Source organism: Miscanthus floridulus, chromosome 8 (assembly GCF_019320115.1).
Source record: "Miscanthus floridulus cultivar M001 chromosome 8, ASM1932011v1, whole genome shotgun sequence".
NCBI lineage: Eukaryota > Viridiplantae > Streptophyta > Magnoliopsida > Poales > Poaceae > Miscanthus > Miscanthus floridulus.
Window position 1 is genome coordinate 101,019,754 of NC_089587.1, and position 23,297 is coordinate 101,043,050.

General features: G+C 40.8%; 2 protein-coding genes across 4 annotated transcripts; both read left to right on the forward strand.

Annotated features, from left to right (window-relative positions):
- Nucleotides 1–7,019: 7,019 nt before the first annotated feature.
- Nucleotides 7,020–9,240, forward strand: LOC136477091 (peroxisomal membrane protein PMP22-like). Its single transcript, XM_066475110.1, has 6 exons — nt 7,020–7,304; nt 8,174–8,275; nt 8,422–8,497; nt 8,701–8,771; nt 8,850–8,935; nt 9,028–9,240. The coding sequence occupies exons 1-6, from the start codon at nt 7,134–7,136 to the stop codon at nt 9,083–9,085; spliced, it is 564 nt and encodes a 187-aa protein (XP_066331207.1). The 5' UTR covers nt 7,020–7,133; the 3' UTR covers nt 9,086–9,240.
- Nucleotides 9,241–10,074: 834 nt separating this feature from the next.
- On the forward strand, nt 10,075–13,358 carry LOC136477092 (uncharacterized). Of its 3 annotated transcripts, none has more exons than XM_066475111.1 (11): nt 10,075–10,289; nt 10,391–10,480; nt 10,685–10,780; nt 10,868–10,943; nt 11,040–11,126; nt 11,249–11,334; nt 11,407–11,499; nt 11,803–11,937; nt 12,173–12,278; nt 12,708–12,904; nt 12,995–13,358. In XM_066475111.1, exons 1-11 carry the CDS (start codon nt 10,224–10,226, stop codon nt 13,061–13,063), a joined length of 1,101 nt encoding a protein of 366 aa, XP_066331208.1. In that variant the 5' UTR covers nt 10,075–10,223; the 3' UTR covers nt 13,064–13,358. The 3 variants fall into 3 exon arrangements, with proteins under 3 accessions (XP_066331208.1, XP_066331209.1, XP_066331210.1); XM_066475112.1 differs by having other exon boundaries at nt 11,046–11,126; XM_066475113.1 differs by having other exon boundaries at nt 10,397–10,480.
- The last annotated feature ends 9,939 nt before the right edge of the window (nt 13,359–23,297 follow it).

A 23,297-nucleotide genomic window follows, 5' to 3' on the forward strand; every position in this document is an offset into this window, starting at 1 on the left:
ATTTATAACCCCATCCACCTCAACTACTAAAAGGTCCTAATGGCTAGAGGAAGATGAGTAGCCTATTAAAAATTTCTACAATAACATTTAACAAACCGGTTAGACAATTATGAGGCGAAGCAAGTGTTGCGCTAGCCTACTAAAAATGCAAGCCACCTACCACAATTTTAGTTTATATAGTTTCTATCCACACAATGGCTATATCACTATACTAAGTTAGTATGCTCTCAAATGCTAACTAAAGAGCCATACTAACCAAACTAACAAGCTCTCATAACTAGCTACACTAAAGAGCTTGACAACTAGTTTACGGTAATATAAAGAGAGTGAGCAAGATGGTTATACCGCCATGTCGAGGAAGGAGCCAATCAATCACAAAAATGAATACTAATGAAGATCAATCATCTCGAAATTAAATGATGACACAAAGATTTTTTATCGAGGTTCACTTGCTTGCCGACAAGCTAGTCCTCGTTGTGGAGATTCACTCACTTGGAGGTTCACACGCTAATTGGCATCACATGCCAAACCCTCAATAGGATGCCGCACAACCAATACAAGATGAGGATCACACAGGCCATGAGAAATCCACTAGAGTACCTTTTGGCTCTCTGCCGGGGAAAGGTCAAGAACCCCTCACAATCACCACGATCAGAGCCGAAGACAATCACCAACCTTCGCTCGACGATCCTTGCTGCTCCAAGCCGTCTAGGTGGCGGCAACCACCAAGAGTAACAAGCGAATCCCATAGTGAAACACAAACACCAAGTGCTCATCATGCTTTTCTTAGGATGGGTGTTTCTAACTTGTTTGCCGGCTTGACAAGAGCTATAAAGCTTATCCTTCTTAAACACAACATCTTTCAAGCCTCTAACCAAGTCATGCTTAACCAATCTATTCAATTGTTTCATTCTAACATGACCAAGCCTTCTATGCCATAATCAACCTATGCTAGACTTAGTGAATAAATATGTAGATAATTTAGCTTCACTAGCATTGAAATCAACTAAGTATAGATTCTCATATCTAAAGCCTTTGAAGATCAAATTAGAGCCATCTACACTTATGATCTCTACATCATCTACCCCAAATATGCATTTGAATCCAAGATCATATAATTGAGCCACGGATAGCAAATTGAAATTCAAGCTCTCTACTAGCAACACATTGGAAATGCTCATATCATTGGATATTGCAATCTTACCAAGCCCTTTGACCTTGCCTTTGCCATTGTCACCAAATATGATACTATCACCAAATGTGATACTATCATAACCATCATTGCCATTGGTATTGATTGAGTTGAACATTCTTGCATTACTAGTCATGTGTTGAGTGCACCCACTATCAAGAACACAATGCCTTCCTCCGGCTTTGTAATTGACCTACAAAAAAAGATCAATTCTTTTTAGGTACCCAAACTTGCTTGTGTCCTTGAAGGTTAGTTACTAAGCTCTTTGGTACCTAAATGACCTTCTTCTTTGAGCCCATTTATGGTTTACCAATGAACTTAGCCTTTATACCATTTACACCCTTTGTAAGTATATACAAAGAATCAAGGTTAATGGAGGATGCATTAGCTTGTGGCTTCTTTTTCATGCATTTTTGCTCTATATGACCAACTTGCTTGCAACTAGTGCAAAACCGACTATTGTTTTTCATAAAACTAGTCTTGTGAGGAGTAAAGGCCGCCCTGCCTTTCTTGGAGATATAGCCCAATCCCTCTTTGTAGAGAGAAGCTCTTTGGCTACCCAAGCATATAAGCAAGCGGTCCTCACCACCATAGGCCTTAGCCAAGGTGTGAGTGAGCTTATTGACCTCCTTCTTGAGGTTCTCATTCTCAACCATTAGTGAGGCATCACAAGTGAAACCATCACTACTAGATGAGGTAAAAGTAGAAGTACTACAAGAAGGGTTAGCGAGAGCAACAATGATAGACATAGATAATGATTCATCAATTATATCACAAGTTAAGCCTACATCATAAGTCTCAACACGCTTCTTTTTATTTTGTTCATTAAGCAAAGAGGAATGAGCTTTTTCAAGCTTCTTATGAGCCTTGCTAAGCTTCTCATAGGCTTAATCTAGCCTCTCATGAGATGCATTAAGCTCATCAAAGGCTTGCTTAAGGGCTTTTAGTTCCTTACGCAAGCTTTTACATTCCCTTCTCTTAATGCTAAAGTGTTCTTTAGCATCTTCTAGCATGTCAAATAGTTTATCCTTAGTAGGTTCATCATCATCACTATCACTATCATTTTCATGTTCTTCATCACTTTCATCATCACAAATTTGTATCTTAGTGGCCTTAGCCATAAAGCATGATGAAGTATCATAGAGGGAATGCTTCTCATTGATAGCAATGCTTGCAAGTGCCTTCTTCTTGGTGGTCTTGTCATTATCACTCTCATCATCATCACTTGAGGAAGCATCACTATCCCAAGTGACCACATATGAACCACCCTTCTTCTTCTTGAAGGTCATCTTGTCCTTCTTCTCTTTCTTTTCCTTCTTGTCATCATCTTTGTCACTATTGTATGGACATTGAGCAACTAGATGATCTTTGCTTCTACAATTGAAGCACCTTCTTAACTCATCCTTGTTCTTGGATGAAGATTTATTCCTTCTAGCACGATAGCCTTTCTTCATCATAAACTTACCAAATCTCTTGACAAAGAGAGGCATCTTCTCATCATCATCATCCCATGAGCCATCATCTTCACTTGATGTATCTTGCTTTGTCTTGCCCTTGGATGATGTGGCCTTGAATGCCACACTCTTCTTCTTCTCATCCCTCTTCTCATCTTTCTTCTCCTTCTTTTCTTCCTTCTCATCATCATCTCTATATGTATCATCAGTCATTATATCTCTCAACACTTGGTTTGGTGTCATGGTGTCTAAACCACTCCTCACTAGAATAGTGACCAATGTGCCAAGTCTTGAAGGTAAGCATTTCAAGAACTTGTGGGAGAAGTCCTTATCCTTCACCTCTTCTCCAAGTGCTTTGAGATCATTAATAAGTACTTGAAGCCTATGGAATATGTCCAGCACACTCTCATCCTCCATCTTAAAGCTTGCAAGCTTCTCTTTGAGAATGTATGCCTTTGCACCCTTCACGGCTTGAGTGCCCTCAAATGATTTCTCTAATTTCTTCCACGCCTCATGAGCTCTCTCAATGTTCTTGATTTGCTCAAAAGTTCTCTCATCCAAAGCATCATGGATGGCACTAAGAGCAATGTCATTATTTTGGAGTAGCATTTCTTCGACGGCGGTGGGAGCCTCTTCATCTTCAATCTCAATCTTTGTCTCTACCACCTTCCAAATCTTTCTATTGATTGACTTGATATATGTTGTCATCTTAGCCTTCTAATAGGGATAGTTGGAGCCATCAAATTGGGGTGGCTTCTTAGTGTTGTTGATTTAAGACATTTTATACCGAAGGTTGTTAAGCCTCAAATCACGGTGAGCTCGGCTCTGATACCACTTGAAAGGTCCTAATGGCTAGAGGGGGGGGGTGAATAGCCTATTAAAAATTTTAACAACAACACTTAACAAACAAGTTAGATAATTATAAGGCGAAGCAAGTGTTGCGCTAGCCTACTAAAAATGCAAGCTACCTACCACAATTCTACTTTATATAGTTTCTATCCACACAATGGCTATATCACTATACTAAGTTAGTGCGCTCTCAAATGCTAACTAAAGAGCCACACTAACCAAACTAACAAGCTCTTACAACTAGCTACACTAAATAGCTTGACAACTAGTTTGCGGTAATATAAAGAGAGTGAGCAAGATGGTTATACTGCCGTATCGAGGAAGGAGCCAATCAATCACAAGAATGAATACCAATGAAGACCAATCACCTCAGAATCAAATGATGACACAAAGATTTTTACCGAGGTTCACTTGCTTATAGGCAAGCTAGTCCTTGTTGTGGCGATTCACTCACTTAGAGGTTCACGCGCTAATTGGCATCATACGCCAAACCCTCAATAGGGTGCCGCAGAACCAACACAAGATGAGGATCACACAAGCCACGAGAAATCCACTAGAGTACCTTTTGGCTCTCCACCGGGGAAAGGTCAAGAACCCCTCATAATCACCACGGTCGGAGCCAGAGATAATCATCAACCTCCGCTCAACGATCCTTGCTGCTCCAAGCCATCTAGGTGGCGGCAACCACCAAGAGTAACAAGCGAATCCCATAGCAAAACACGAACACCAAGTGCCTCTAGATACAAACACTCAAGCAATGCACTTGGATTCTCTCTCAATCTCACAAAGATGATGAATAAATGATGGAGATGAGTGTGAGGGCTTTGGCTAAGCTCACAAGGTTGCTATGTCAATACAAATGGCCAAGAGAGTGAGCTAGAGCTAGCCATGGGGATTAAATAGAGAGCCCCCATGAATAAAGCCATTGTACCCCTTCACTGGGCACAACACGGGGTGACCGGATGCTCCGGTCAGATCGACCGAACGCAGGACCCCAACATCCGGTCGTTTCCAGTAAGCATCCAAAGACAAAATTTCATGATCGGACGTATCCGGTCACCCTTGATCGGACTCATCCAGCGTCCGGTCAGTCACCCTCTTCACTGTGTGCTGCCATGTCTATAGGACCGGATGCACCCCATCAGCGTCTGGTCAGTAAGTGACCCAGCGTCCGGTCAAAGACCGACACCAGCGTCTTCACTGCTTCCACTGACCGGACGCAGGACCCCAGCGTCCGGTCACTGCGTGACCAGCGTGACTAACTTCTTTTTAACTCTATCTTCTTCACCCTTGCTTAAATGTGCCAACCACCAAGTGTATCACCTTGTGCACATGTGCTAGCATATTTTCACAAACATTTTCAAGGGTGTTAGCACTCCACTAGATCCTAAATGCATATGCAATGTGTTAGAGTATCTAGTGGCACTTTGATAACCGCATTTCGATACGAGTTTCACCCCTCTTAATAGTACGGCTATCGATCCTAAATGTGATCACACTCACTAAGTGTCTAGATCACCAAAATAAAATGGCTCCTACCACTTATACCTTTGCCTTGAGCCTTTTATTTTTCTCTTTCTTCTTTTCAAGTCCAAGCACTTGATCATTACCATGGCATCACTATCATCATGTCATGATCTTCATTTGCTTCACCACTTGGAATGTGCTACCTATCTCATAATCACTTTGATAAACTGGGTTAGCACTTAGAGTTTCATCAATTCATCAAAACTAAACTAGAGCTTTCAACTACCCTTTTGTTGTCCAGCATATCATTTCACGAGATATTTGACCATTGGTCTCAAATTGGCATGGCTTTGGTCTTCACCAGATGATCCATCGGATTGCTGTGCTACACCGTATCATCCCGTGGCCTTGATCTTTTAGGTCTTCAACTGTTCTGGCTCTTTGATGTGTACCGGATGATCCATTGGGTGATTTTCTTCTTCACCATACCATCTAGTGGACACAATTTTCCTAGTCGGCTTACAAGACTCCACCGTATGATTCGATGAGCCTAATGGCCCCGATCAAGTGATCCAGTGCATATTTCGTCGAGGAACCTTTTGTCGTTTCTTCTCCGTTTCAATTTGGATCTTGATCAAACTTGAACCTTGCATCCCTAGGACATATGACAACATGTCTAACACATTTTTAGCGCACATGTTAGTCCTAAATTTGTGTTGCCATCTAAATCACCAAAACTAAAAGCTATGATCATGGGCGCATGATCATTACCACCATGGTAGACTGGTGGTTGACTTGTTATGTTATGGGCTTATGGTTTTGCACTCTTATACTTTATCATCTTATGAACCTTATGGTATGAGTTAAAACTATTTATTTGTTTGTAGTGTTGTCATGCTAGGTTGTTAGGTTAGTATGTGAAGTCATGTTTTGTTTGTTCTATGTGTTGACGTTCATATTGTCTTTTTTATTCGACCATTGTCGACACGTTTCCGCTCGAATTGATCTGTTTTCGGTGATTCTCATTTTCGTTTCCTTTTTGGCGTTCCTGATTTCGATTTCGTTTATGTAATAAAATGTAAAAGTGAAAACGGGAGATGGCATTCGATTTCATCCCTAGAACTCATTAATACCACATTTGTTTTATGCCCCACAACAAAACTTTCGTGAAATTTCATAGAATTAGTGGGAGGTCAATCCTTTATTCCAAAGGAATTTGTCAAGAAATTTTCTATATATTTCACTATTCTAAATTAATTTTACGTTAGTTTTGGTGAAGAATTTAATGAAAGTAACTTGATATGATAGATGTTAGTGTGTTTTTCAATAAATAAAATCAATTAAAACTAAAAAAGTTTGGGTTATGACAAAAGCCAAAGTGAAATGTAATTTGGAACGGTGGTATAGCATTAAAATCCTTCATCATGACGTGGCCCAGCGCATTACTAAACGAATTTATCGAAGTGTAACAAAGGAAATTGTTATCCTTAGAAAAATCAGGTGAAGAATCGGTCACAAAAGAAAAGTCAAGTCGAAAAGATTATTGGATCGATACTCCCCTCGGCTGCTGCCGGGGAATTGGGGAAGAAGAGCGCTGGTAATCCATTGGACCGATACTTCCCTCTGCTGACTGCTCTCGTAATTCAATGGTAATTAACTACTCACCAACTACGGTACTACTAGTCCTCCTACCCAACAAAATGTTCTTATTAAATGTGCTGTCAACAGCAGCACTGCCTGTCAAAATCAGTGATTAAATGTGCCTATTGGATTAGGCCCATTTAGATCCAAAATTTTTTGGGTTTTGGGTACGGTAGCATTTTCGTTTTTATTTGGTAATTAATGTCTAATTATAGACTAATTAGGTTTAAAAGTTTTGTCTCGCGATTTCTCGTCCAACTGTGTAATTAGTTTTTTTTTCGTCTATATTTAGTACTCCATATATGTACCGCAAGATTTGATGTGACGGGTACTGGAAAAAAAAAAAAATTAGCTTTTGGGGTAAACTAAACGGGGCCTTAGTACTAGTCAAGATCTCTCACTGGTTCGCAGCATCCCCCACTATCTGTTCCTTTTCTTGGCTTCTTTTCTCCAGTTGACTTGCTCCATCGCCTCTCCAGTCTACACGACTAGAGGAGGGAGGAGGGGAGCTCTGATCGAATTCATCCAAGATGTCTGAGGTGGCGGCGATGGCGGGGCAGGCCTACATGAGGCAGCTGCAGGCGCACCCGCTGCGCACCAAGGCCATCACCTCCGGCGTCCTGGCCGGCTGCAGCGACGCCGTCGCCCAGAAGATCTCCGGCGCCTCCAAGCTCCAACTCAGGAGGCTCCTCCTCATCGCGGTGCGCTATTCTTCCTTTCCTTTCCTTTGCGTCTCATACCAGAGCAGTTTAGGCGTTCTTTTTTTTTTGCGAATTACACAAGTACAACAGACGCTCGCTTTAATTGATTTGATTAACTGCTTATCGCCTACCCGAAATCCAGATCGGCCAGTGTTCTCACTCGATTCAGTAGTTTTCATCTGAATTTCATTTATCACATCAGGTCAATCGTTACCTTACAAGGTTTGTTGCTTGGATCATGCTGTATGCAGTTAGTGGAATTTATGCCTAGCTGGAGCAGCACGGTCAGAGTGGCCCCTCAACACAAAAAATACGTTTTTTCTTTACTTCGTTACGGGCGAATCCACATGATTGATGTAGGCCTGCTAGTGGGTTGGAAAATCCACATGATTGGTTATTACACTACAAACCAAAAGATAAGTACAATATGTGAAATATATAGGCTGATAGCAACTTCTACTGCATACATCCACGGATCACCAACAACTAGACTTCCATTTTCACTCACTGACAGACCTTGCTCGACATCAGAGAATCAAGCTTAGCCGTGACCTGCTAGTCTGTGGCTCAGCGACACACACAAATTTAGTAATCCCCGCCCCCGCCCCAACCCCCTGTATATTAGGTCATGTATCTTTCTTGTGTAAAGAAACTTTCATATTATCCAAGTATGTGAGAATATGAGATCATATCTGTGCACAGAGATTAACCTGATGGTAGATTGGCATCTCTCTGACCACTAGTTCAATCAACTGGACCAAGTGCCAAAAAAATGTCATAATTTACATATCAGCAATTCTGTTTGAATAGCATCTGCCACAATTCTGATTCAGTGGTTCTTATTTTCATTTGTTGGCGATGTCAAACAGCTATATGGATTTGCATACGCGGGACCCTTTGGACATTTCCTCCACAAGCTCATGGACAGGTTTTTCAAGGGAAAGAAAGGAAAAGAAACTACAGCCAAAAAGGTATGTATCTGTCTTTCTTTCCGGATGAACCATCGTGTTTTCTGACTTTCTCAAATGTAACTTCCTATACCTTTTTATTCCAAGGTCCTAACCTGAAGGACCATCATGACTAAGGTACCGCTTTTTTGCTCATTTGTCATGTGTAGGTCTTAGTAGAGCAGCTGACCGCGTCTCCATGGAACAACATGATGTTTATGATGTATTTTGGTCTGGTGGTTGAAGGTATATATATAATTTCCACTGGAAAGTTCGTTGTGTATCCCAATCCCAATAAAACAAGTTTCTGTCCATTGTTCAAATTTCCTTACTCTTTCAAAACCGGATCCAGACAGACAACTGCACATTGTATCACACAGTATAGAAACACCTGAACATGTTTTCTGTTGTGAGAAATAATCAGTATTTGCAATTTTCATGAATTCCAGGGAGACCATTTGGACAAGTAAAAAACAAGGTGAAGAAGGACTATGCATCTGTCCAATTGACAGCTTGGAGGGTATGCTGCTTTCGGTTGGGAAATTGATGCTTCAATCTTTGGTTTATTTTCTAGTGACTTCCGGATTATTTTTTGCAGTTCTGGCCAATTGTAAGTTGGATCAACTATGAGTACATGCCGCTCCAGCTCCGAGTTCTTTTCCACAGCTTCGTCGCATCCTGCTGGTAATGCCTACTTGTTTAGCAATTAGCATATTGTCATGCCGATTGGCTTTGTCAGAATGGTGCTTGACTTTTGTTTGAATTTACTATCACAGGGCGGTATTTTTGAACCTCAAGGCAGCAAGATCGATCGCAGATACTAAGAAGGCATAGATGCAGCTATCTATACTAGGAGTGGATGCCATGATCTGAGTTAAAAACCCATATATATTCTAGGCTTCCGTTGTAACACCTGAATTCTTTTCCAGCAGGAGAGGGACTGAATTGAATTGTTTGCCATGAGAAGTTTGCTCCTTTTCATTTCGAAAGCTGTTGTTCTCTCTTCATTTCGAAAAAAATGTTGTTTGCTCGTCTCGTCGATGTCGTCATCATGTACTTCCATTAGAACTTAGTTTGCGCAGAAAGAATATGTACTCTCTAATTTGTATCTAAAACATATATGTTCCTCACATCGAATCATTGGATTGCATTCAACCCGATTCAAATACAACTTCATATATGATCGTTATGGTTAGAGAGAAAAAACAAACACATTTTTCTAGGTACATTTTGTGTGAGATTCAAAAGTGTGACACATGTGTCGTACGTATGGCTGGTAGGTTTGCTTCTCCACCTCATCTCTCAGCCCTGTTCGCTTGAATTTATCAGCTCGGCTTATCAGCCATGTTATAGAATTTTTCTCTCATAACAAAACATCATTAGCCGGCTTATCAGCTGCAAAAAAACATCCGCCGTTCAGAAAAGATTCTCTGTATTTCGATAAACCAAATGCTTTAAAGTTTGATCAGATTTATAAAAAATACTACTAAATTCGTTCCAAATTATAAGACGTTTTGGCATAAATCCGTTCCAAACTGAGGGAGTAATATTTAAGATACAAATTAATATCATTAGATAATTATGAAATATACTTTTGTGATAAAATGATTTGAAGACATAAATGCGAATACTATTTACTGTAAACTTAGTTTTTTTAGTGTAACTGTAAACTTAGTTTTTTTAAGAAACAACTGTAAACTTAGTTGTGTTCTTTCATGGACGCAGGGAGTACGAACAATGCCGGCCTCTTTTAACATACTGGACTGGGCCTTCCCACGCATCGAGGTCGTGGCCCGTTCTACAAGTATAACAACAAGTAAAAAGCCCAGCAAAGCACGCTTGTGGTGGTGGCGTCGTCGTGTCTCCCCGATCCCCTCTCGTTTCCTCTCTTCTCGTCGTCTCACCAATTCAAGATCCAATCTTTGCTGTTGCCACTCGTCGATCCGATCGTTCTCGAGCAAGGTCGGTGGCCATGGCTCGCTGCCGCTGCCACCTCCTCCTCCTTGCCCTCTTTCTTGCCTTGGCTGCTGCTGCTCCGGTAAGATCTTACTTTCTTCTTCCTCTTTCCCTCCCGATGTGTCTCCACCTGCCGCTGACGGTGGTGCTCACCTCCTGTCCTGTCGTGTCGCGTGGTGGCAGGAGCAGCCGCAGAGTCATGGGGAAGCCTCCGCCGTCTTCATCGATGCCGCGTCGCACCGCTACCTGCGGGACCAGCAAGGCGACCACCAGGTTCTTTTGAGGAGTAAAAAAGAGGAACCAACGAATCTGCTTAGATCTGTTTTGACATTGAGCGTTATAGATAGCTAGATTAGTTACTTTTAAGCACTAGTTACCATTGGGTATTTTAGTCTGACATACACAACTACAGACCTCCCGTTCTGTGATCGTCATATTTTGCTGGCTAATATACATGGCATCATCGTGTTACTTCAGGACGCTTCAATGTCGTTAAATGAAGTTTCTGCGGCTGTTTCTGTCTTGCTTGGTTTTGCACCGTCAACCTCGCTACCAGCGATTTCTTCTTCGAAGGTTATTTAAACTGCATCCTAGAACCCGGAAAACTCAACATGCGTCTCCCTACACTGCCAGAATGCCTCTTTATTTTGTGATTTTCAGTTGAACAAAGTGCTTCGTCCTAATCCATTTGATAGACCACGTGCTGTTTTCCTTGTGCAAATTGCTGGGTCCGATGGTATGCCAGTTATTCTGGAATGCTTTGTATCAGTATTTACAGATTTCTGTTCATTCTAATCTAGCAACTAAATTTCCCTTCCTGCTTGTGTGTCAGCCTCAGCTCGTAGCTTCGTATCTGAAGGCAACAACATTTTCAAGACCAGGATTGAAGGTGCAAACAGCGCTGATACAGGGTTTTCAGGTTTAACTGTCTACCTAGCACCTTCTTATTGTGGATTTGTACATCTCTCTCTGCTTGGATGCCCCACTTCTGGGTTCTTGCTGTTGTTGACATATTCTTTTTATCCATTATTTACTTTGCAGATACAGATGATTTAATTGTCATTCATTCAGATGAATCTCTAGATCTTTCTCGATCAGATAATCTTGATAATGAACTTTCCAGCTTGGTAAGTAAGAGAAATGTAGCACGATGCATAACCTATCTATTTAAAAATTGTAATCAGTTAATTATTTTTCAGGCAAACTGGTTGGAGGGATCTTATCAGAAGTCTAGCGGCAAACTAGTCATTCCCTTGGAGAGTGGAAACAGTCTCACTTTGCTACTTGATAAGGTCAGCATTCCATCTATTGCACACAAAAATGCTTCCTACCTACCATGCTGAACCCGCATAACTGAATATGTTTCCTACCTACAAGTGCACAGCTAGCATGCTGGCCCCCCTCCACCTCTGGATTGCATTTTTTTTCTGTTACAGCGATACCATAATTTATTACCATGAAATGATATGTAGCAGTATGTATATGGGTAAAATATCTTACTGCATTTTATGTTATTATTATTTTTTCAAAAGTACTGTGCTTGCATTTTTTTTACATCTCAAGTCCTGTCTTCATTGCAACACATTTATTTACAGGAAGCAGACATGGAATTTGTGTCCAGCTTGGCTTCCCTTCTTAAGACTACTGAAAGGGCAATCCAGGTTCACGAAGATTTCTCAGGTGCCGTGAACCCTGCAGAGCTACTAGAATGCCACTTCACAGGGATAAAGGTAATTGTACAACAAAGTAGTTACTTTGTAATTTTGAAACTGGGTGACTGATTTCTATTATATGAGTACCAAAGGCTAATCTGAAGCCTTGGCACTGTCCCTGTTTACTCCACCCCTGATCTAATTCCATTGTGTCCTTGATGTACACTAACATGTAAATATGTGTCTCTAGTCTGTAATATGATTTCTTTATGTTAGTACTGATATGCACTCACCAATTTGATGGTTTTTGTAGGCTCTGGAGAATGAATATGGTTCCACTGAAATTGTTATGCAGGCAACCAAAATAGTTCAGAGAGCTGTCACCAAATCATTCCAGTCCCTACATGAAGCATACAAAGGTAGTTTACCAATTCCATCGAATATGACATGAAACATAAGCTTTTCCTCTCTTGTGAATGTCCAGTAGTCAACTCTTATGTGCTACTCACAATCGAGCCTTTTTTTCTTTTATTTTTCTTTTATTTTTGCAACTGTAGGTTATGTTCTGTTCTCTATTCTATTGAATGAATTAAGAACTATAGCATTCGATAGGTTTGAAATTGTTGTTGCTTCATACATATCTTGTGTCTTGTTTGGAATTGTACAGAGATGGGATTGGTCCTTCCTACAGAGAATCCGTCTCTAATGAAGTTGGATTTAAACTTATAGTCCCTTGTTTCAAACATTGCAGTTGTTACCTTTTGCAAATTAATGCACCTTTTATTCAATATGAGATAACATATACACTGACGACAATCTGTTTTTGGCTGTGACAACGAAATAAATAGGGAAAATTGTTGGGCTGATAATATCCGCAAAGGAGTCTTCATCATCCTTAGGATCCATAATCGACGCACCTTCTTCACTGCACATTTCAAGACAGCTAGAAGAAGCAAGCAAGACAAAAGAAGCCTCTGTGGCACTTGTTCGAAAGAGTTTGGCATGGATTACAGGGATCATCCTGCTTGTTTCAACTCTCATAGGGGTGAGCATAACAACTCCTCACATACCCTCCTGCATTAATATTATTTTGTCTTGGCTGTCCATACCCTAAACTGCTGTGCTATCTATGCAGATTTGCTTGCTTATGAACATGCCACTTACCAGGGATACCCTCCTGTACTCGAACGTCAAGATTGATTAGTTTGAAGGGTGTTCTCGGCCACTTGTGGTTCAACTTTGGCCTGTGTAGTTATGGGATGGATTTCGGACTGTAGAGATGTATTCTTATGCTGTTTACAAAACCAGTGTACAGCGGGATACTAGGTGCTACGTGCTTTTTTTGAATCTGTGCTGCACTGCTGCCTGTATGGGTTGTTTTGCTGTTGGGTTCCGGTAAATAATCCAGAGGAGTGGAACAAACGATTAATTGTTGCAGAATGCTACTGCCTTTTCCGAATAATTCTGTGACAATTGCAATCGAATTTCAACTTGAATAACAGTGTACATGCTATGTTTGTGGCTGTCGCGGTGGTGGGCTTTCCTTGCAACCAAATCGTTGCATCTAGGGCTGGACGTTTGCTCAGGTTGGCTCGTTTACTTTTCTCTAACTATATTGTGCAACTTCAATTTGTCTCCTTCAATTGGAAAATTGGATATTTAGGCCCTTAACTTTTTGGGTTTTCGTAGTACCACATCAGCCACACGGGAGGTAAATTGGATTTTCGTGATAGTTTAGGATCAATTATACTTAATAAAAAAGAATACAACAATAACATAACATTTTAGTACCAAGCAAGTTGGGGTAAGCTAGAGTTTAAACCCACCAAGAGCTCCAAGTCACGGTTTAGGCACTTCAATAGCTGCTTTTCAAGTACTCATATTAAAATATAGATCTCTAGGTATATCTTAAGCTTTCAAATATCTTTTTATTGCCTCCTCTATATCAATTTCGGTCTTCCTCTATCTCTCCTCATATTATTAGTTTGGCTTAGGACTCCATTGTGGCAGAACCGCCTAATCTAATGCCTCTCAGGAGCGCTCGTCTTCCATTAGACACTAAGCACTCAAGGGAGAATACAAAATTACGCAGTTCTGTCAGGCACACCCTAGGGGAGAACCTGAAAATCCATATTTTTCCATCAAGATTACAAATGAGAGAAATAAGCTTACATCATTCTTAACCATTTCTTACATCACTTTTAATACAACATCAGAGTATAATATTTATTATTATAACAGCGGAATATAATCATATTATTAGAGTTATAAATAATTTAATTGAACAACGGAATATAAACATGTGATCAGAATTACAGCGGAAATAAATATCTAATCATGACATTGATATATAAACTACGACGACCGATTATGAAGCTTTCATTTATAAAAGCATTTGGTGAGAGTTATAAATAACAACTACGATCACAGCGTAAAGGAATCCTCGCTGAGCCCACCAGAAGGTATCCACACACAAGGGACAACTCTAGCATCCACCTGTCACCTGCAACATGGGAATAAAACCCTGAGTACTCAATTGTACTCAGCAAGACTTACCTGACAGGAGAAAAGAAAAGACTCCAAGGATATGCAAGGCTATCTGGCTTGTGGGTTTATTGCAATTGCAGGAAGTATTACTAAGCGTGCGTCCTTATATTCGATTTTTATTATTAGCCATATTGGTTCATTAACTAACCATTCTATGTAAGCACCTATGCTATTTTCAAGCAGATGGTAAGCAATCAGATTTCCTTTTTCTATCTACTATCTTTTATCTTCAGTTCTTACTACGGTGCTAGGCATAAAACAAGCTATACCGGATTGCCCGGTGATTCCCGAATCAATGCCCCCAGCTAGGTACCCCAAAAACACACGCCCCGCTTATACTCAAGGCATAAACAAGACCAACCCATCACCCTCCTGTCCTGGGGTCCTAGGTCTCCGTTCAAACTGGGATTCCAAGCCCCCGCCCCTGAGTCCTGGACTCAGTGCGGTGCAAGGACCTCCTCCACAAAAAAAACTGACAGTCGGTCCGGAAAGAGCCAGAACCTACGATAAGAGAGCAACAAGTCTTCCAAACGCCCATACCCAAGTATGTGCTCGGGATAATAAGTCTGTGACTTGCCTCGATGGCTTATGCAACGACCGGTCCTTAACCGACACAGACAGGGAAAGCAGTGTAACCAAGCTATGCCCTGTGTCCGCGGCGACACAACCCCTTACACTCGCTAATACCCAAACCATATCCCTGCCCGGTCACAATTTATCATTTCCACCATTTATATTTTCCAAGTGATAATAATACAGTAATATATTTTCCTATATCTCGCGAGTGACAGACAATCACTCGACTTCGACCGGAGTCCTGTAGCATAGCAATCTACACGATCCTATCATACTAGTAAGACTCATAGGATAAAGATATATATATTATATACATATATATATGAAAGTGGGTTTCAACCAACTCCTTAAAACTTAATGCACAATAATAATTTAAACTGCAGAAGAGTAGGGGTTATGCACCGAGGCTTATCTGGGTAAAATATAACCAAAAGTTAGTATATGTATCTTTAGATCATCCACCATCAACTAAAAAGGACCTAGGATGCCGCCTAGAGGGGGGTGAATAGGCGTTTCTAAAAATTAACACCTTTAAATACGAAAACAATTAGTAAAGAGAGTTTCCAAAATAGAAACTTCAAATTAAGTGTAGTATCACTCCTCACAAGTTTGCCACAGAGTAAACAAGGTATAAAGAATATATATAAAAGCTACAACCCTGCAACACAAAGTTAGAACAGAGAATAAATATTTTCAGTACTGAGCTCTAATACCGGACGTGTCCGATATGAAATCGAATGTGTCCGGTATGCACGATTTCTGCAGATCAGCCCCAAACTTGCTCCTTTTGATTTCTATCTTCAAACCAAACTGTAGGCACCTACTAGAGATGATAATATACACAGAGAGCCTGCATAAGAGCTGGAGCAACATAAATATCAAATGAAATGCGAATTGAGACATGATATTTGTTTTACCGAAGTTCAGACTCGTTCGAATCCTACTCTCCGTTGAGGGGGCTGTGGGCAACCCAGCGAAGGTCATCCCTAAAGGATACCACGAAGGTCACTCTAGCCGGAGTCTTTTCCAACTCCTTTTCCTTCTTCCACTAGTTGATTCCGAGGCGGCGGAATCGACCGTTATAAACTTTCCGTGGCACACCACAATCTCTTGGGTGCTCTCTGGCGACGTCTAACTGTCTAGGACCGAAGAGTCCAAGAGTAACAAATACGAATCATGAGATTGACAATATGCACAAGTGCTCAAGTGGTTGGATTGCTCTCTTTTTTAATTTCACTCAACCCATAATTTGATTTGGCAAATTTTATCAATCACTCACTAAGAGAGGGTTGGGAGAGTTGGCAAGCTCAAAAACATGTGTGTATATCAGCAGAATCAGCAGCCTCCAAAGGTGGAGACTTGGGGGTATTTGTAGCCTCCTTGGAAAAACTAGCCATTTTATAGCCGTTGCCATACTGGATACCGGACACGTCTGGTATGACTTACACTGCGCCAACGGTAATTAAGTTACAGTGCCAATGCGAGGCGTCGGAACTCCCGATGAATACCGGAACTCCCGACCCTCACCATATTTGAAAACTAAGTAACTGAGTTGGAGTTTGTGAGTTGTCGGAACTCCCGACTCATGCTGGAGCTTCCGACCGTCAGAACTCCCAACTTACGTCAGAACTCCCGACTCTCAAGGCAATTGAAAACTAGCCGTTGGCCTCTGGTCATCCATATCGGACACGTCCGGTATGAATACCATAGTGAACTCTCCAAGTCAGTTAAAGCGTGAGACATCAAAACTTCCGACCATTGTCGGAACTCCCGACCGTCGGAACTCCCGACTTATGTTGGAACTCCCGACGAACCAACCTGAGAACAACAATTTTACCATTGCTAGGCAAATACCAGACATGTCCGTTATGAATACCGGACACATTCGGTATTGCTAAACCAGCAAGAAATCAGTTAGCTCTTTTGTCTCTCAAATACTCAAAACTCACATGGGTTGGCTTGAGCACTTATGAAACATTATCTATCAACATGATGCATCCCTCTTAATAGTATGACATACCTATTAAACTCTAGATTAAAGGAAAAACGAATTTATAGTGTTTGAGTTGACCTCTTATGAATTAATGCCGTCTCTTTCAATCTTCATCAAGTAAGGGTGCCAACATATTGATATTGATCTTGTCACTTGAGCATAGCCATCTTGAGCACATGACTTGATTCCATTCATCAAATATGAACAACTCCAAATGCATCAAGTCACTTCAAACACTTTGTCCAATATAGATTTGATCCTCCACATCAATATGACCATCGTAGCTTAATTAGTACCTCAACTAAATGCAAGTACTTCCTTCTTCACCCTAGCTAGGTTCTTTAGCCGCCAAGCCGTCGCTTGCCTTTCACCCTTGCTTAGTACCTCAAAGCCTTTCCTTGCTATCTTTCACCATCTCAAGCCATCAAGTCACATCTTGTGTTGAATCAACCATTCATTTGTATTGTTACCTTTTTTATTTCAATTTAGCAAGCTTCAAATATGAGACCATTCCATATGCAATCTCTCATGTCTCATTAATTAATTCTTACGAGCTTGCTTTCACATAGAACATGGAAATCCCACAATAAATAAGCCTTTGCATGAATTCCATTTGCATTGTTGTCTTGTGCTTAAACTAGATTGTTTTATACAACAACGCATCATTTTGGCTTTCATTAAGTATCTGTGAGATAACCTATTACCTGTCCACACTTAGCAAATAGGTTAGACCTTTAATCACGTTGTCATTCAACCATCCAAAACCCACTAAAGGGCTAGATGCACTTTCAATCTCCCTCTTTTTGGTGATTGATGACAACTTGATTAAAGCTTACAAAAGAATATAAACATTTAAACTTTTGGGTTCAATGATTGATGAGAGGCTCCCCCTTAATATGTGCTTGTGATTAGAATTCATGAAATGACCTCAAATGTCAATTGCACATACTAAAACATATAGGAGACTTCCCCTAAATCATTGCATCCGTGGAGTGCATGTGTGTGTGACAAGGTAAAACCGTGATGCATATGACAAGATATATACACAAGAATAAATATAAAGGCATCACCTCAAATATTTTCATTCTAGCATGTATGGTTCTTATGGAAATAAATACAACACATGTATGTCACACATAGCACTCATTACACATTTTTTCAAGTCCACAAGCCACTAATATATAAATAAAGATCATGTCTCAAGAGATACATAGATAAAGCATAAATGAGTCTCATCTCTCATAGGATACAATCTATCTCAAATCCAAGATACATCAATGAAGCTCAAAAAACAAAAACTACAACCTACAGTACATATCTTTAATTACAAAGATAAGCAAATGAAACAAGTATCCCTGAAGCTTTAACCAGTCTCTCTCCCCCTTTGTCATCTATCACCATAAAGATCCAACAATGACAAACTAAGGACAAAGGGGCTGCAAGCTGTCTCTAAACTCTGTGATCACTCATCATCATCTTCATCTCTATCAACATCCTCATCATCTGAGCATGTAGCACCGGCTAGACAAAAACCACCCACACCAGACGGGTCATAGAAACTACCCGTGAGGTCACTCCACTAGTCTGAAGCATACTCGTCTGCAGCACTGGGATGTGGCCGAGAGAGAGTAGGCACCCAAGCCTATAGTGGTAAAGTGTCAGGGTGCTCTAGAGCCTACTACTACTGCTGCTGCTGTCGCTAAAGGAACTTAGCAAACTCTATGTTGTACCTGCCCTGCTGCTGCTCCTTAGTCTTAGGCTCACTAGCTGCCTCATCTGATAGTGGTGACCTAAGAGGATCAAGCTCAAGTCTAGAAGCAATCTGCTTCAGAGTCCGAGTATCCTTCCTCCTAGCCTCCCTCTCCTTCTACTGATAGGTCCGTATATCCTTGCACATCCTAAAGATAGCACTGAACATCTTGCGAATAGGAGAAGGAGGACTATGGTGATGTGAAGAAGAACGTGAGGGACCATGTGGTAGAGGGGAAGCTCGTCCTACTGCTACACCACCTATAGGTGAATCTACCTCTGGTGTTGCTGCTCTTCCTCCTAGTCCTATTGGAGGTACCCCAACCTCAGGCAAGTCTACAACAATCTTTAGGGCCTTATGTACCTTATCATACTCAAAGGTATGCCCTATGACCTGCTCAAACATGTGCATGATGTAGGGAGCAAAACCACAACCCTTGAGGGGCCTCTCGCCAACACTCCTGATCTCGCACCAAATGAAGTCAAAGACGCTAAAAGGTCATGCATCAGGTGCCATCCTGTGGAGCAGGTTCCTGGAGTAATCTATAATGTTTCCCTTATCTCCACCCTTGCAATCAATGATCTTCTTGAACATCCTCTCCAGGTATCTATAAGTAGGGTGAAGACCTAGAACCTTCCCCATTGCTCCTCTCTCACCCCCTGGTGGGTACATGTAGGCAAGCTGCTCTAGAGGCAACACTTGCTCTATGTGGATCCTATCTTTCTGAAGATCATCATCTGAGAAGCCAAGTAGAGCTGTAAAAGTATCATAATCAACACTATACCACTGGCCCTCAAGCATCCAGTGCATACGCCTCTCATCCTCCTCAACATACAGGGTGGCATAGAACTAAGCTACCACCTCTATGTTCCAGTCATGCTGGAACTCCATAATCTCATAAACCCCTGTATGCTCACAAATGGCAATAGCATGATCAATGGAGGCCTTCTGTAAATCTCTGACATACTGTCAGTCAATCCACTGAGACCTAGCAATCACTGGGTTCCTAGCGAGGATCACACTGGTATAGAAGTCCATATGAAAGGCTGTCTAAAATCGATGATCAAACTGAATCCTCGACAAGCCCTTTGGATCAATCCTTCTTTCATCTATGCCCTTCTGGTCATGCCTTTTCCTCGATAGACAACTCTGGCGACATAAGAGGGTACACTAGGTGGATGTGGCTCAAGTAAACCATAGTGCATACCTTGACCTAGCTGGTGCTGAGCTGGAGGTTCAACCTGCTCCTCCTCAATCTCTTGCTCATCATTTGAGCTGCCACCATCTAAATCTCTGTCAGTGCTCTTCCTCTTTCAAGTATTGGGCTCCACTCTATACTCCTATGTATCTGTGTTAGAGGAAGAACTATTGTGTCCCTCTTTATATTGTGGAGCATCTCTAGTAGCCCTGGAGAGTCCTCTACTGCTCCCCTGCTCCTGCTGACTATATATGGGATGCATTTCTTGTCTTGCCTTCTTGTGTTTCTCCAAAGCTGGATCATGCCTATGCTTGGACCTAGGCTCCTGTCTCCCACTCATAGCTACTGTCCTGTATCCAAAGATTTGCAAGAAATTTTAGATACATGCCCAAATGATAGCTTATTTTAGTTGAAATATAGAAATAAGAATGATTATCCTATGCTTTGTAATCACCTTAACCAAACTAGGTCAAAAGGTTCACAAAACACAATAGACAATTAAACTTAGTCCTAAGAATCAACCACTGAGAGGATTGAAACAAGGGAACAAAATCTGCTCTGCTGTCCCATACCGGACACGTCCGGTATGAGCGGACAGCAACCCTAACCAGGGTCCTTGGCTCAATCTTCAACCAATCCAATCCAAACTCTAGGCATTACTTCTAGACAGGTAATATAGCATCTATACCGAAGGGATTCTAAAATCATGCCCTAACTGCTTAGATCGGATGAGGTCTAGGATTAGGGTACCTTGTGAGAGTGAATAAAGATACGATTGGAAATCCAAGTCTCGGAGTCTTCGATCTTGATGCAAATCTCCTCTGATCCAATCTCCCTCTCTTCCTTTTCATGGTGGAATCACTTGATCACCAATATGGTGGAACAAAGGTGGCGACGTTGGCTTGGAGGAGAGAAAAAAGAGATAGAGGATCAGGGCCGAAGGGGTACCGACCATTTTTATAGCCCTGCTCATACCGGACACGTCCGGTAGGCATACCAGACACGTTCGGTATTTGTGGGCTGGCTGATCTTTTTCCAAATTTCATTTACTTAATTCCAATCCCCTTCTCTATCATTTCTTGATCCAAAAACATGTATGTCCTTGATCCAAATAAGGTGTAAATACTTTTCTTATCCAAATTCCATGAGTATCACTTCTCTTTTCCAAATATTTGGCATATATAGATTTTGATTACTTGAGAGAGATATTGTGAGACATAGTAGATTATGGACTTAAGAAAGCCATGTCATATATAATTAGCTAGTCAAATGATCAAGGGGAGCTATAATTATCACATGACAAGGCTAGGTCACAAAGACCAAGATTCAAATAGTTTTTCAAATTCACACCACCTACACATGCTAGTTATGGGTTTTGAAAAACATCTCTCCTATGCCACACAAATGCACATTCTAACATATAAAGGGCCTTAGATGCACTTACAATGCATGTATGTAAACACATACCTTTGCCTTGAGCCCACAAGAATACCACTAAGAAGATATATAGCTTGATAGTCTTTATGTTGACCTTAGTTGTCAGATAATCATGCTAGATACTAAATCAATTTTTCATCCAAAGGACTACAAAGAATGCTAGATAAGTTTGTTAGTCCACAAGGTGCAAAATAAAAATTGAGCTCCCCCTAAACAAGTGCTTTAAGTAATTTAAATGACTTTCAACTAACACTTCATTCTATTAAGAATTTAGGAGTCAATCTTCTATTTTGAACCACAACCAAATAATTTGCCATATTTAAATTTGAGTTCAAGAGATGCTCACAATTCACTTAGATTTGGTAAACCACAAGCTTCTGAGTAAATTGAGGATATATGAAAATATATGGATTAAAGACTCAGTTGCAATCCAATTAGTGTTCTAGTTCCTATAATACCGGACATGTCTGGTAGGTATACCAGACATGTCTGGAATACACAAAATAGAAACACTTTCTTTCTGTCCCTAGCCATATCGGACACATCCGATAGTAATACCGGACACGTCCGATAGGTGTAGGACAGAAACAAATAATTCGCTTCTTGTGATTCTTCATTTAGCTCTATTATTTATTGTATACCTGCATCTCAACAAATGAATTGCTCTACTAGAGAGCTATTAAAAGCATCATATGGCAAACATGATAATTGTCAAGTAAAACTAATTAGCCACTTTAAATTTTTCACAAATATGCCTATTTGTGAGTTATTGAGCGCAAAACAAATAAAGTGGCTATCCTATAAGGTTTAGGTACTTGTTACCAATGGTGAAGATAAAGTAAATGATATATTCATTAAATTATCTTTGGGTCAACCATATAAGAGATTATGATAAGAATTGGTTGATAGATTGAGTGAACATTATCAAATTGCTTGCTCAACCACCCTGAAGCCTTCATCTCATCACCAAGTACCTACATCATTAACCTAAGCACACTTTGGTACCCAACTCTTGTTGGGTCCTTTTCGGTTAGTCAACAAGTGCTTAGGCACCCAAATGGCTTTAGCACTAGTTTGTGGTGAACACATCGCCTTGCTAGTGCTAACTCCATTTGTGGTCTTCCTAAGCTTATCATTATAAACAAATGTGTTCAGATTAGGAGCGTTACCATTGGGGCATTCATAGCTTAGATGCCCCTTTCTTCTACAAGCATAGAATATGCGACCTTTGTTTGCTCTATGCTTGCTTTGCTTGTATGGACATCTATCAACCTTGTGGCCCACCTCATTACATCCATAGCATCTTCTAGTTGCAACTTGAGCTTCCTTTCTTGCCTCTTTGTACATTGGGCATTTCTTGGTAGGATGCCCCAATTTCTTGCTCATGAGACAAGTGCTTTGTTTATCACTTTTCTTTTGGTTGGCCAACTTGTTTGAGGCCTTTTGTTCGGCCATTTCACACTTGTCAGCCCAACTCTTATGTGGACACATTGCCCACTCATGTCCATATAATCCACAACCATAGCATAACCTTTTTTCATGTTTCTTGCTCTTGGTTGTGTTGGCCTTACTTGAAATGTGATTCTTTTGTTGGGCTTTGGAGGAAGCAAGGTTTGAACCCTTCTCAAGCTTCTTCACCATGTTATCACGGTTATCTTGAGAAGGTTGTGCTTTCTCCTTACCCTTCAACCAAATCACATCTTTCTTTAATCTTTTCACCTCTTCTTTGAGCTCTATGTTTTCTATGAGATTTAGCTCAATCGAAGATTGGCTTTCTTGAGGAGCACACTTATTAGTACAAGAAATATTTAATTGAGATGGTGTACTAGTGAGTGAATGTGTAAGAGGTTGAGAAAATTTTACCGATGTCATCACAACCTCATGAGCTACCTCAAGCATAATGCTTGATTCTACTACTTCCTCATGAGAGCACTTTA

Excerpts from the sequence above, each read along its gene's own strand:
- LOC136477091 (XM_066475110.1), top strand. The coding sequence starts at position 7,134 with ATGTCTGAGGTGGCGGCGATGGCGGGGCAGGCCTACATGAGGCAGCTG. Across the intron at positions 8,276-8,421 it reads AAGAAACTACAGCCAAAAAG|GTCTTAGTAGAGCAGCTGAC; the intron begins GTATGTATCTGT and ends TGTCATGTGTAG. Across the intron at positions 8,772-8,849 it reads TCCAATTGACAGCTTGGAGG|TTCTGGCCAATTGTAAGTTG; the intron begins GTATGCTGCTTT and ends TATTTTTTGCAG.
- LOC136477092 (XM_066475111.1), top strand. The coding sequence starts at position 10,224 with ATGGCTCGCTGCCGCTGCCACCTCCTCCTCCTTGCCCTCTTTCTTGCC. Across the intron at positions 10,781-10,867 it reads CAGCGATTTCTTCTTCGAAG|TTGAACAAAGTGCTTCGTCC; the intron begins GTTATTTAAACT and ends TGTGATTTTCAG. Across the intron at positions 11,335-11,406 it reads ATAATGAACTTTCCAGCTTG|GCAAACTGGTTGGAGGGATC; the intron begins GTAAGTAAGAGA and ends ATTATTTTTCAG.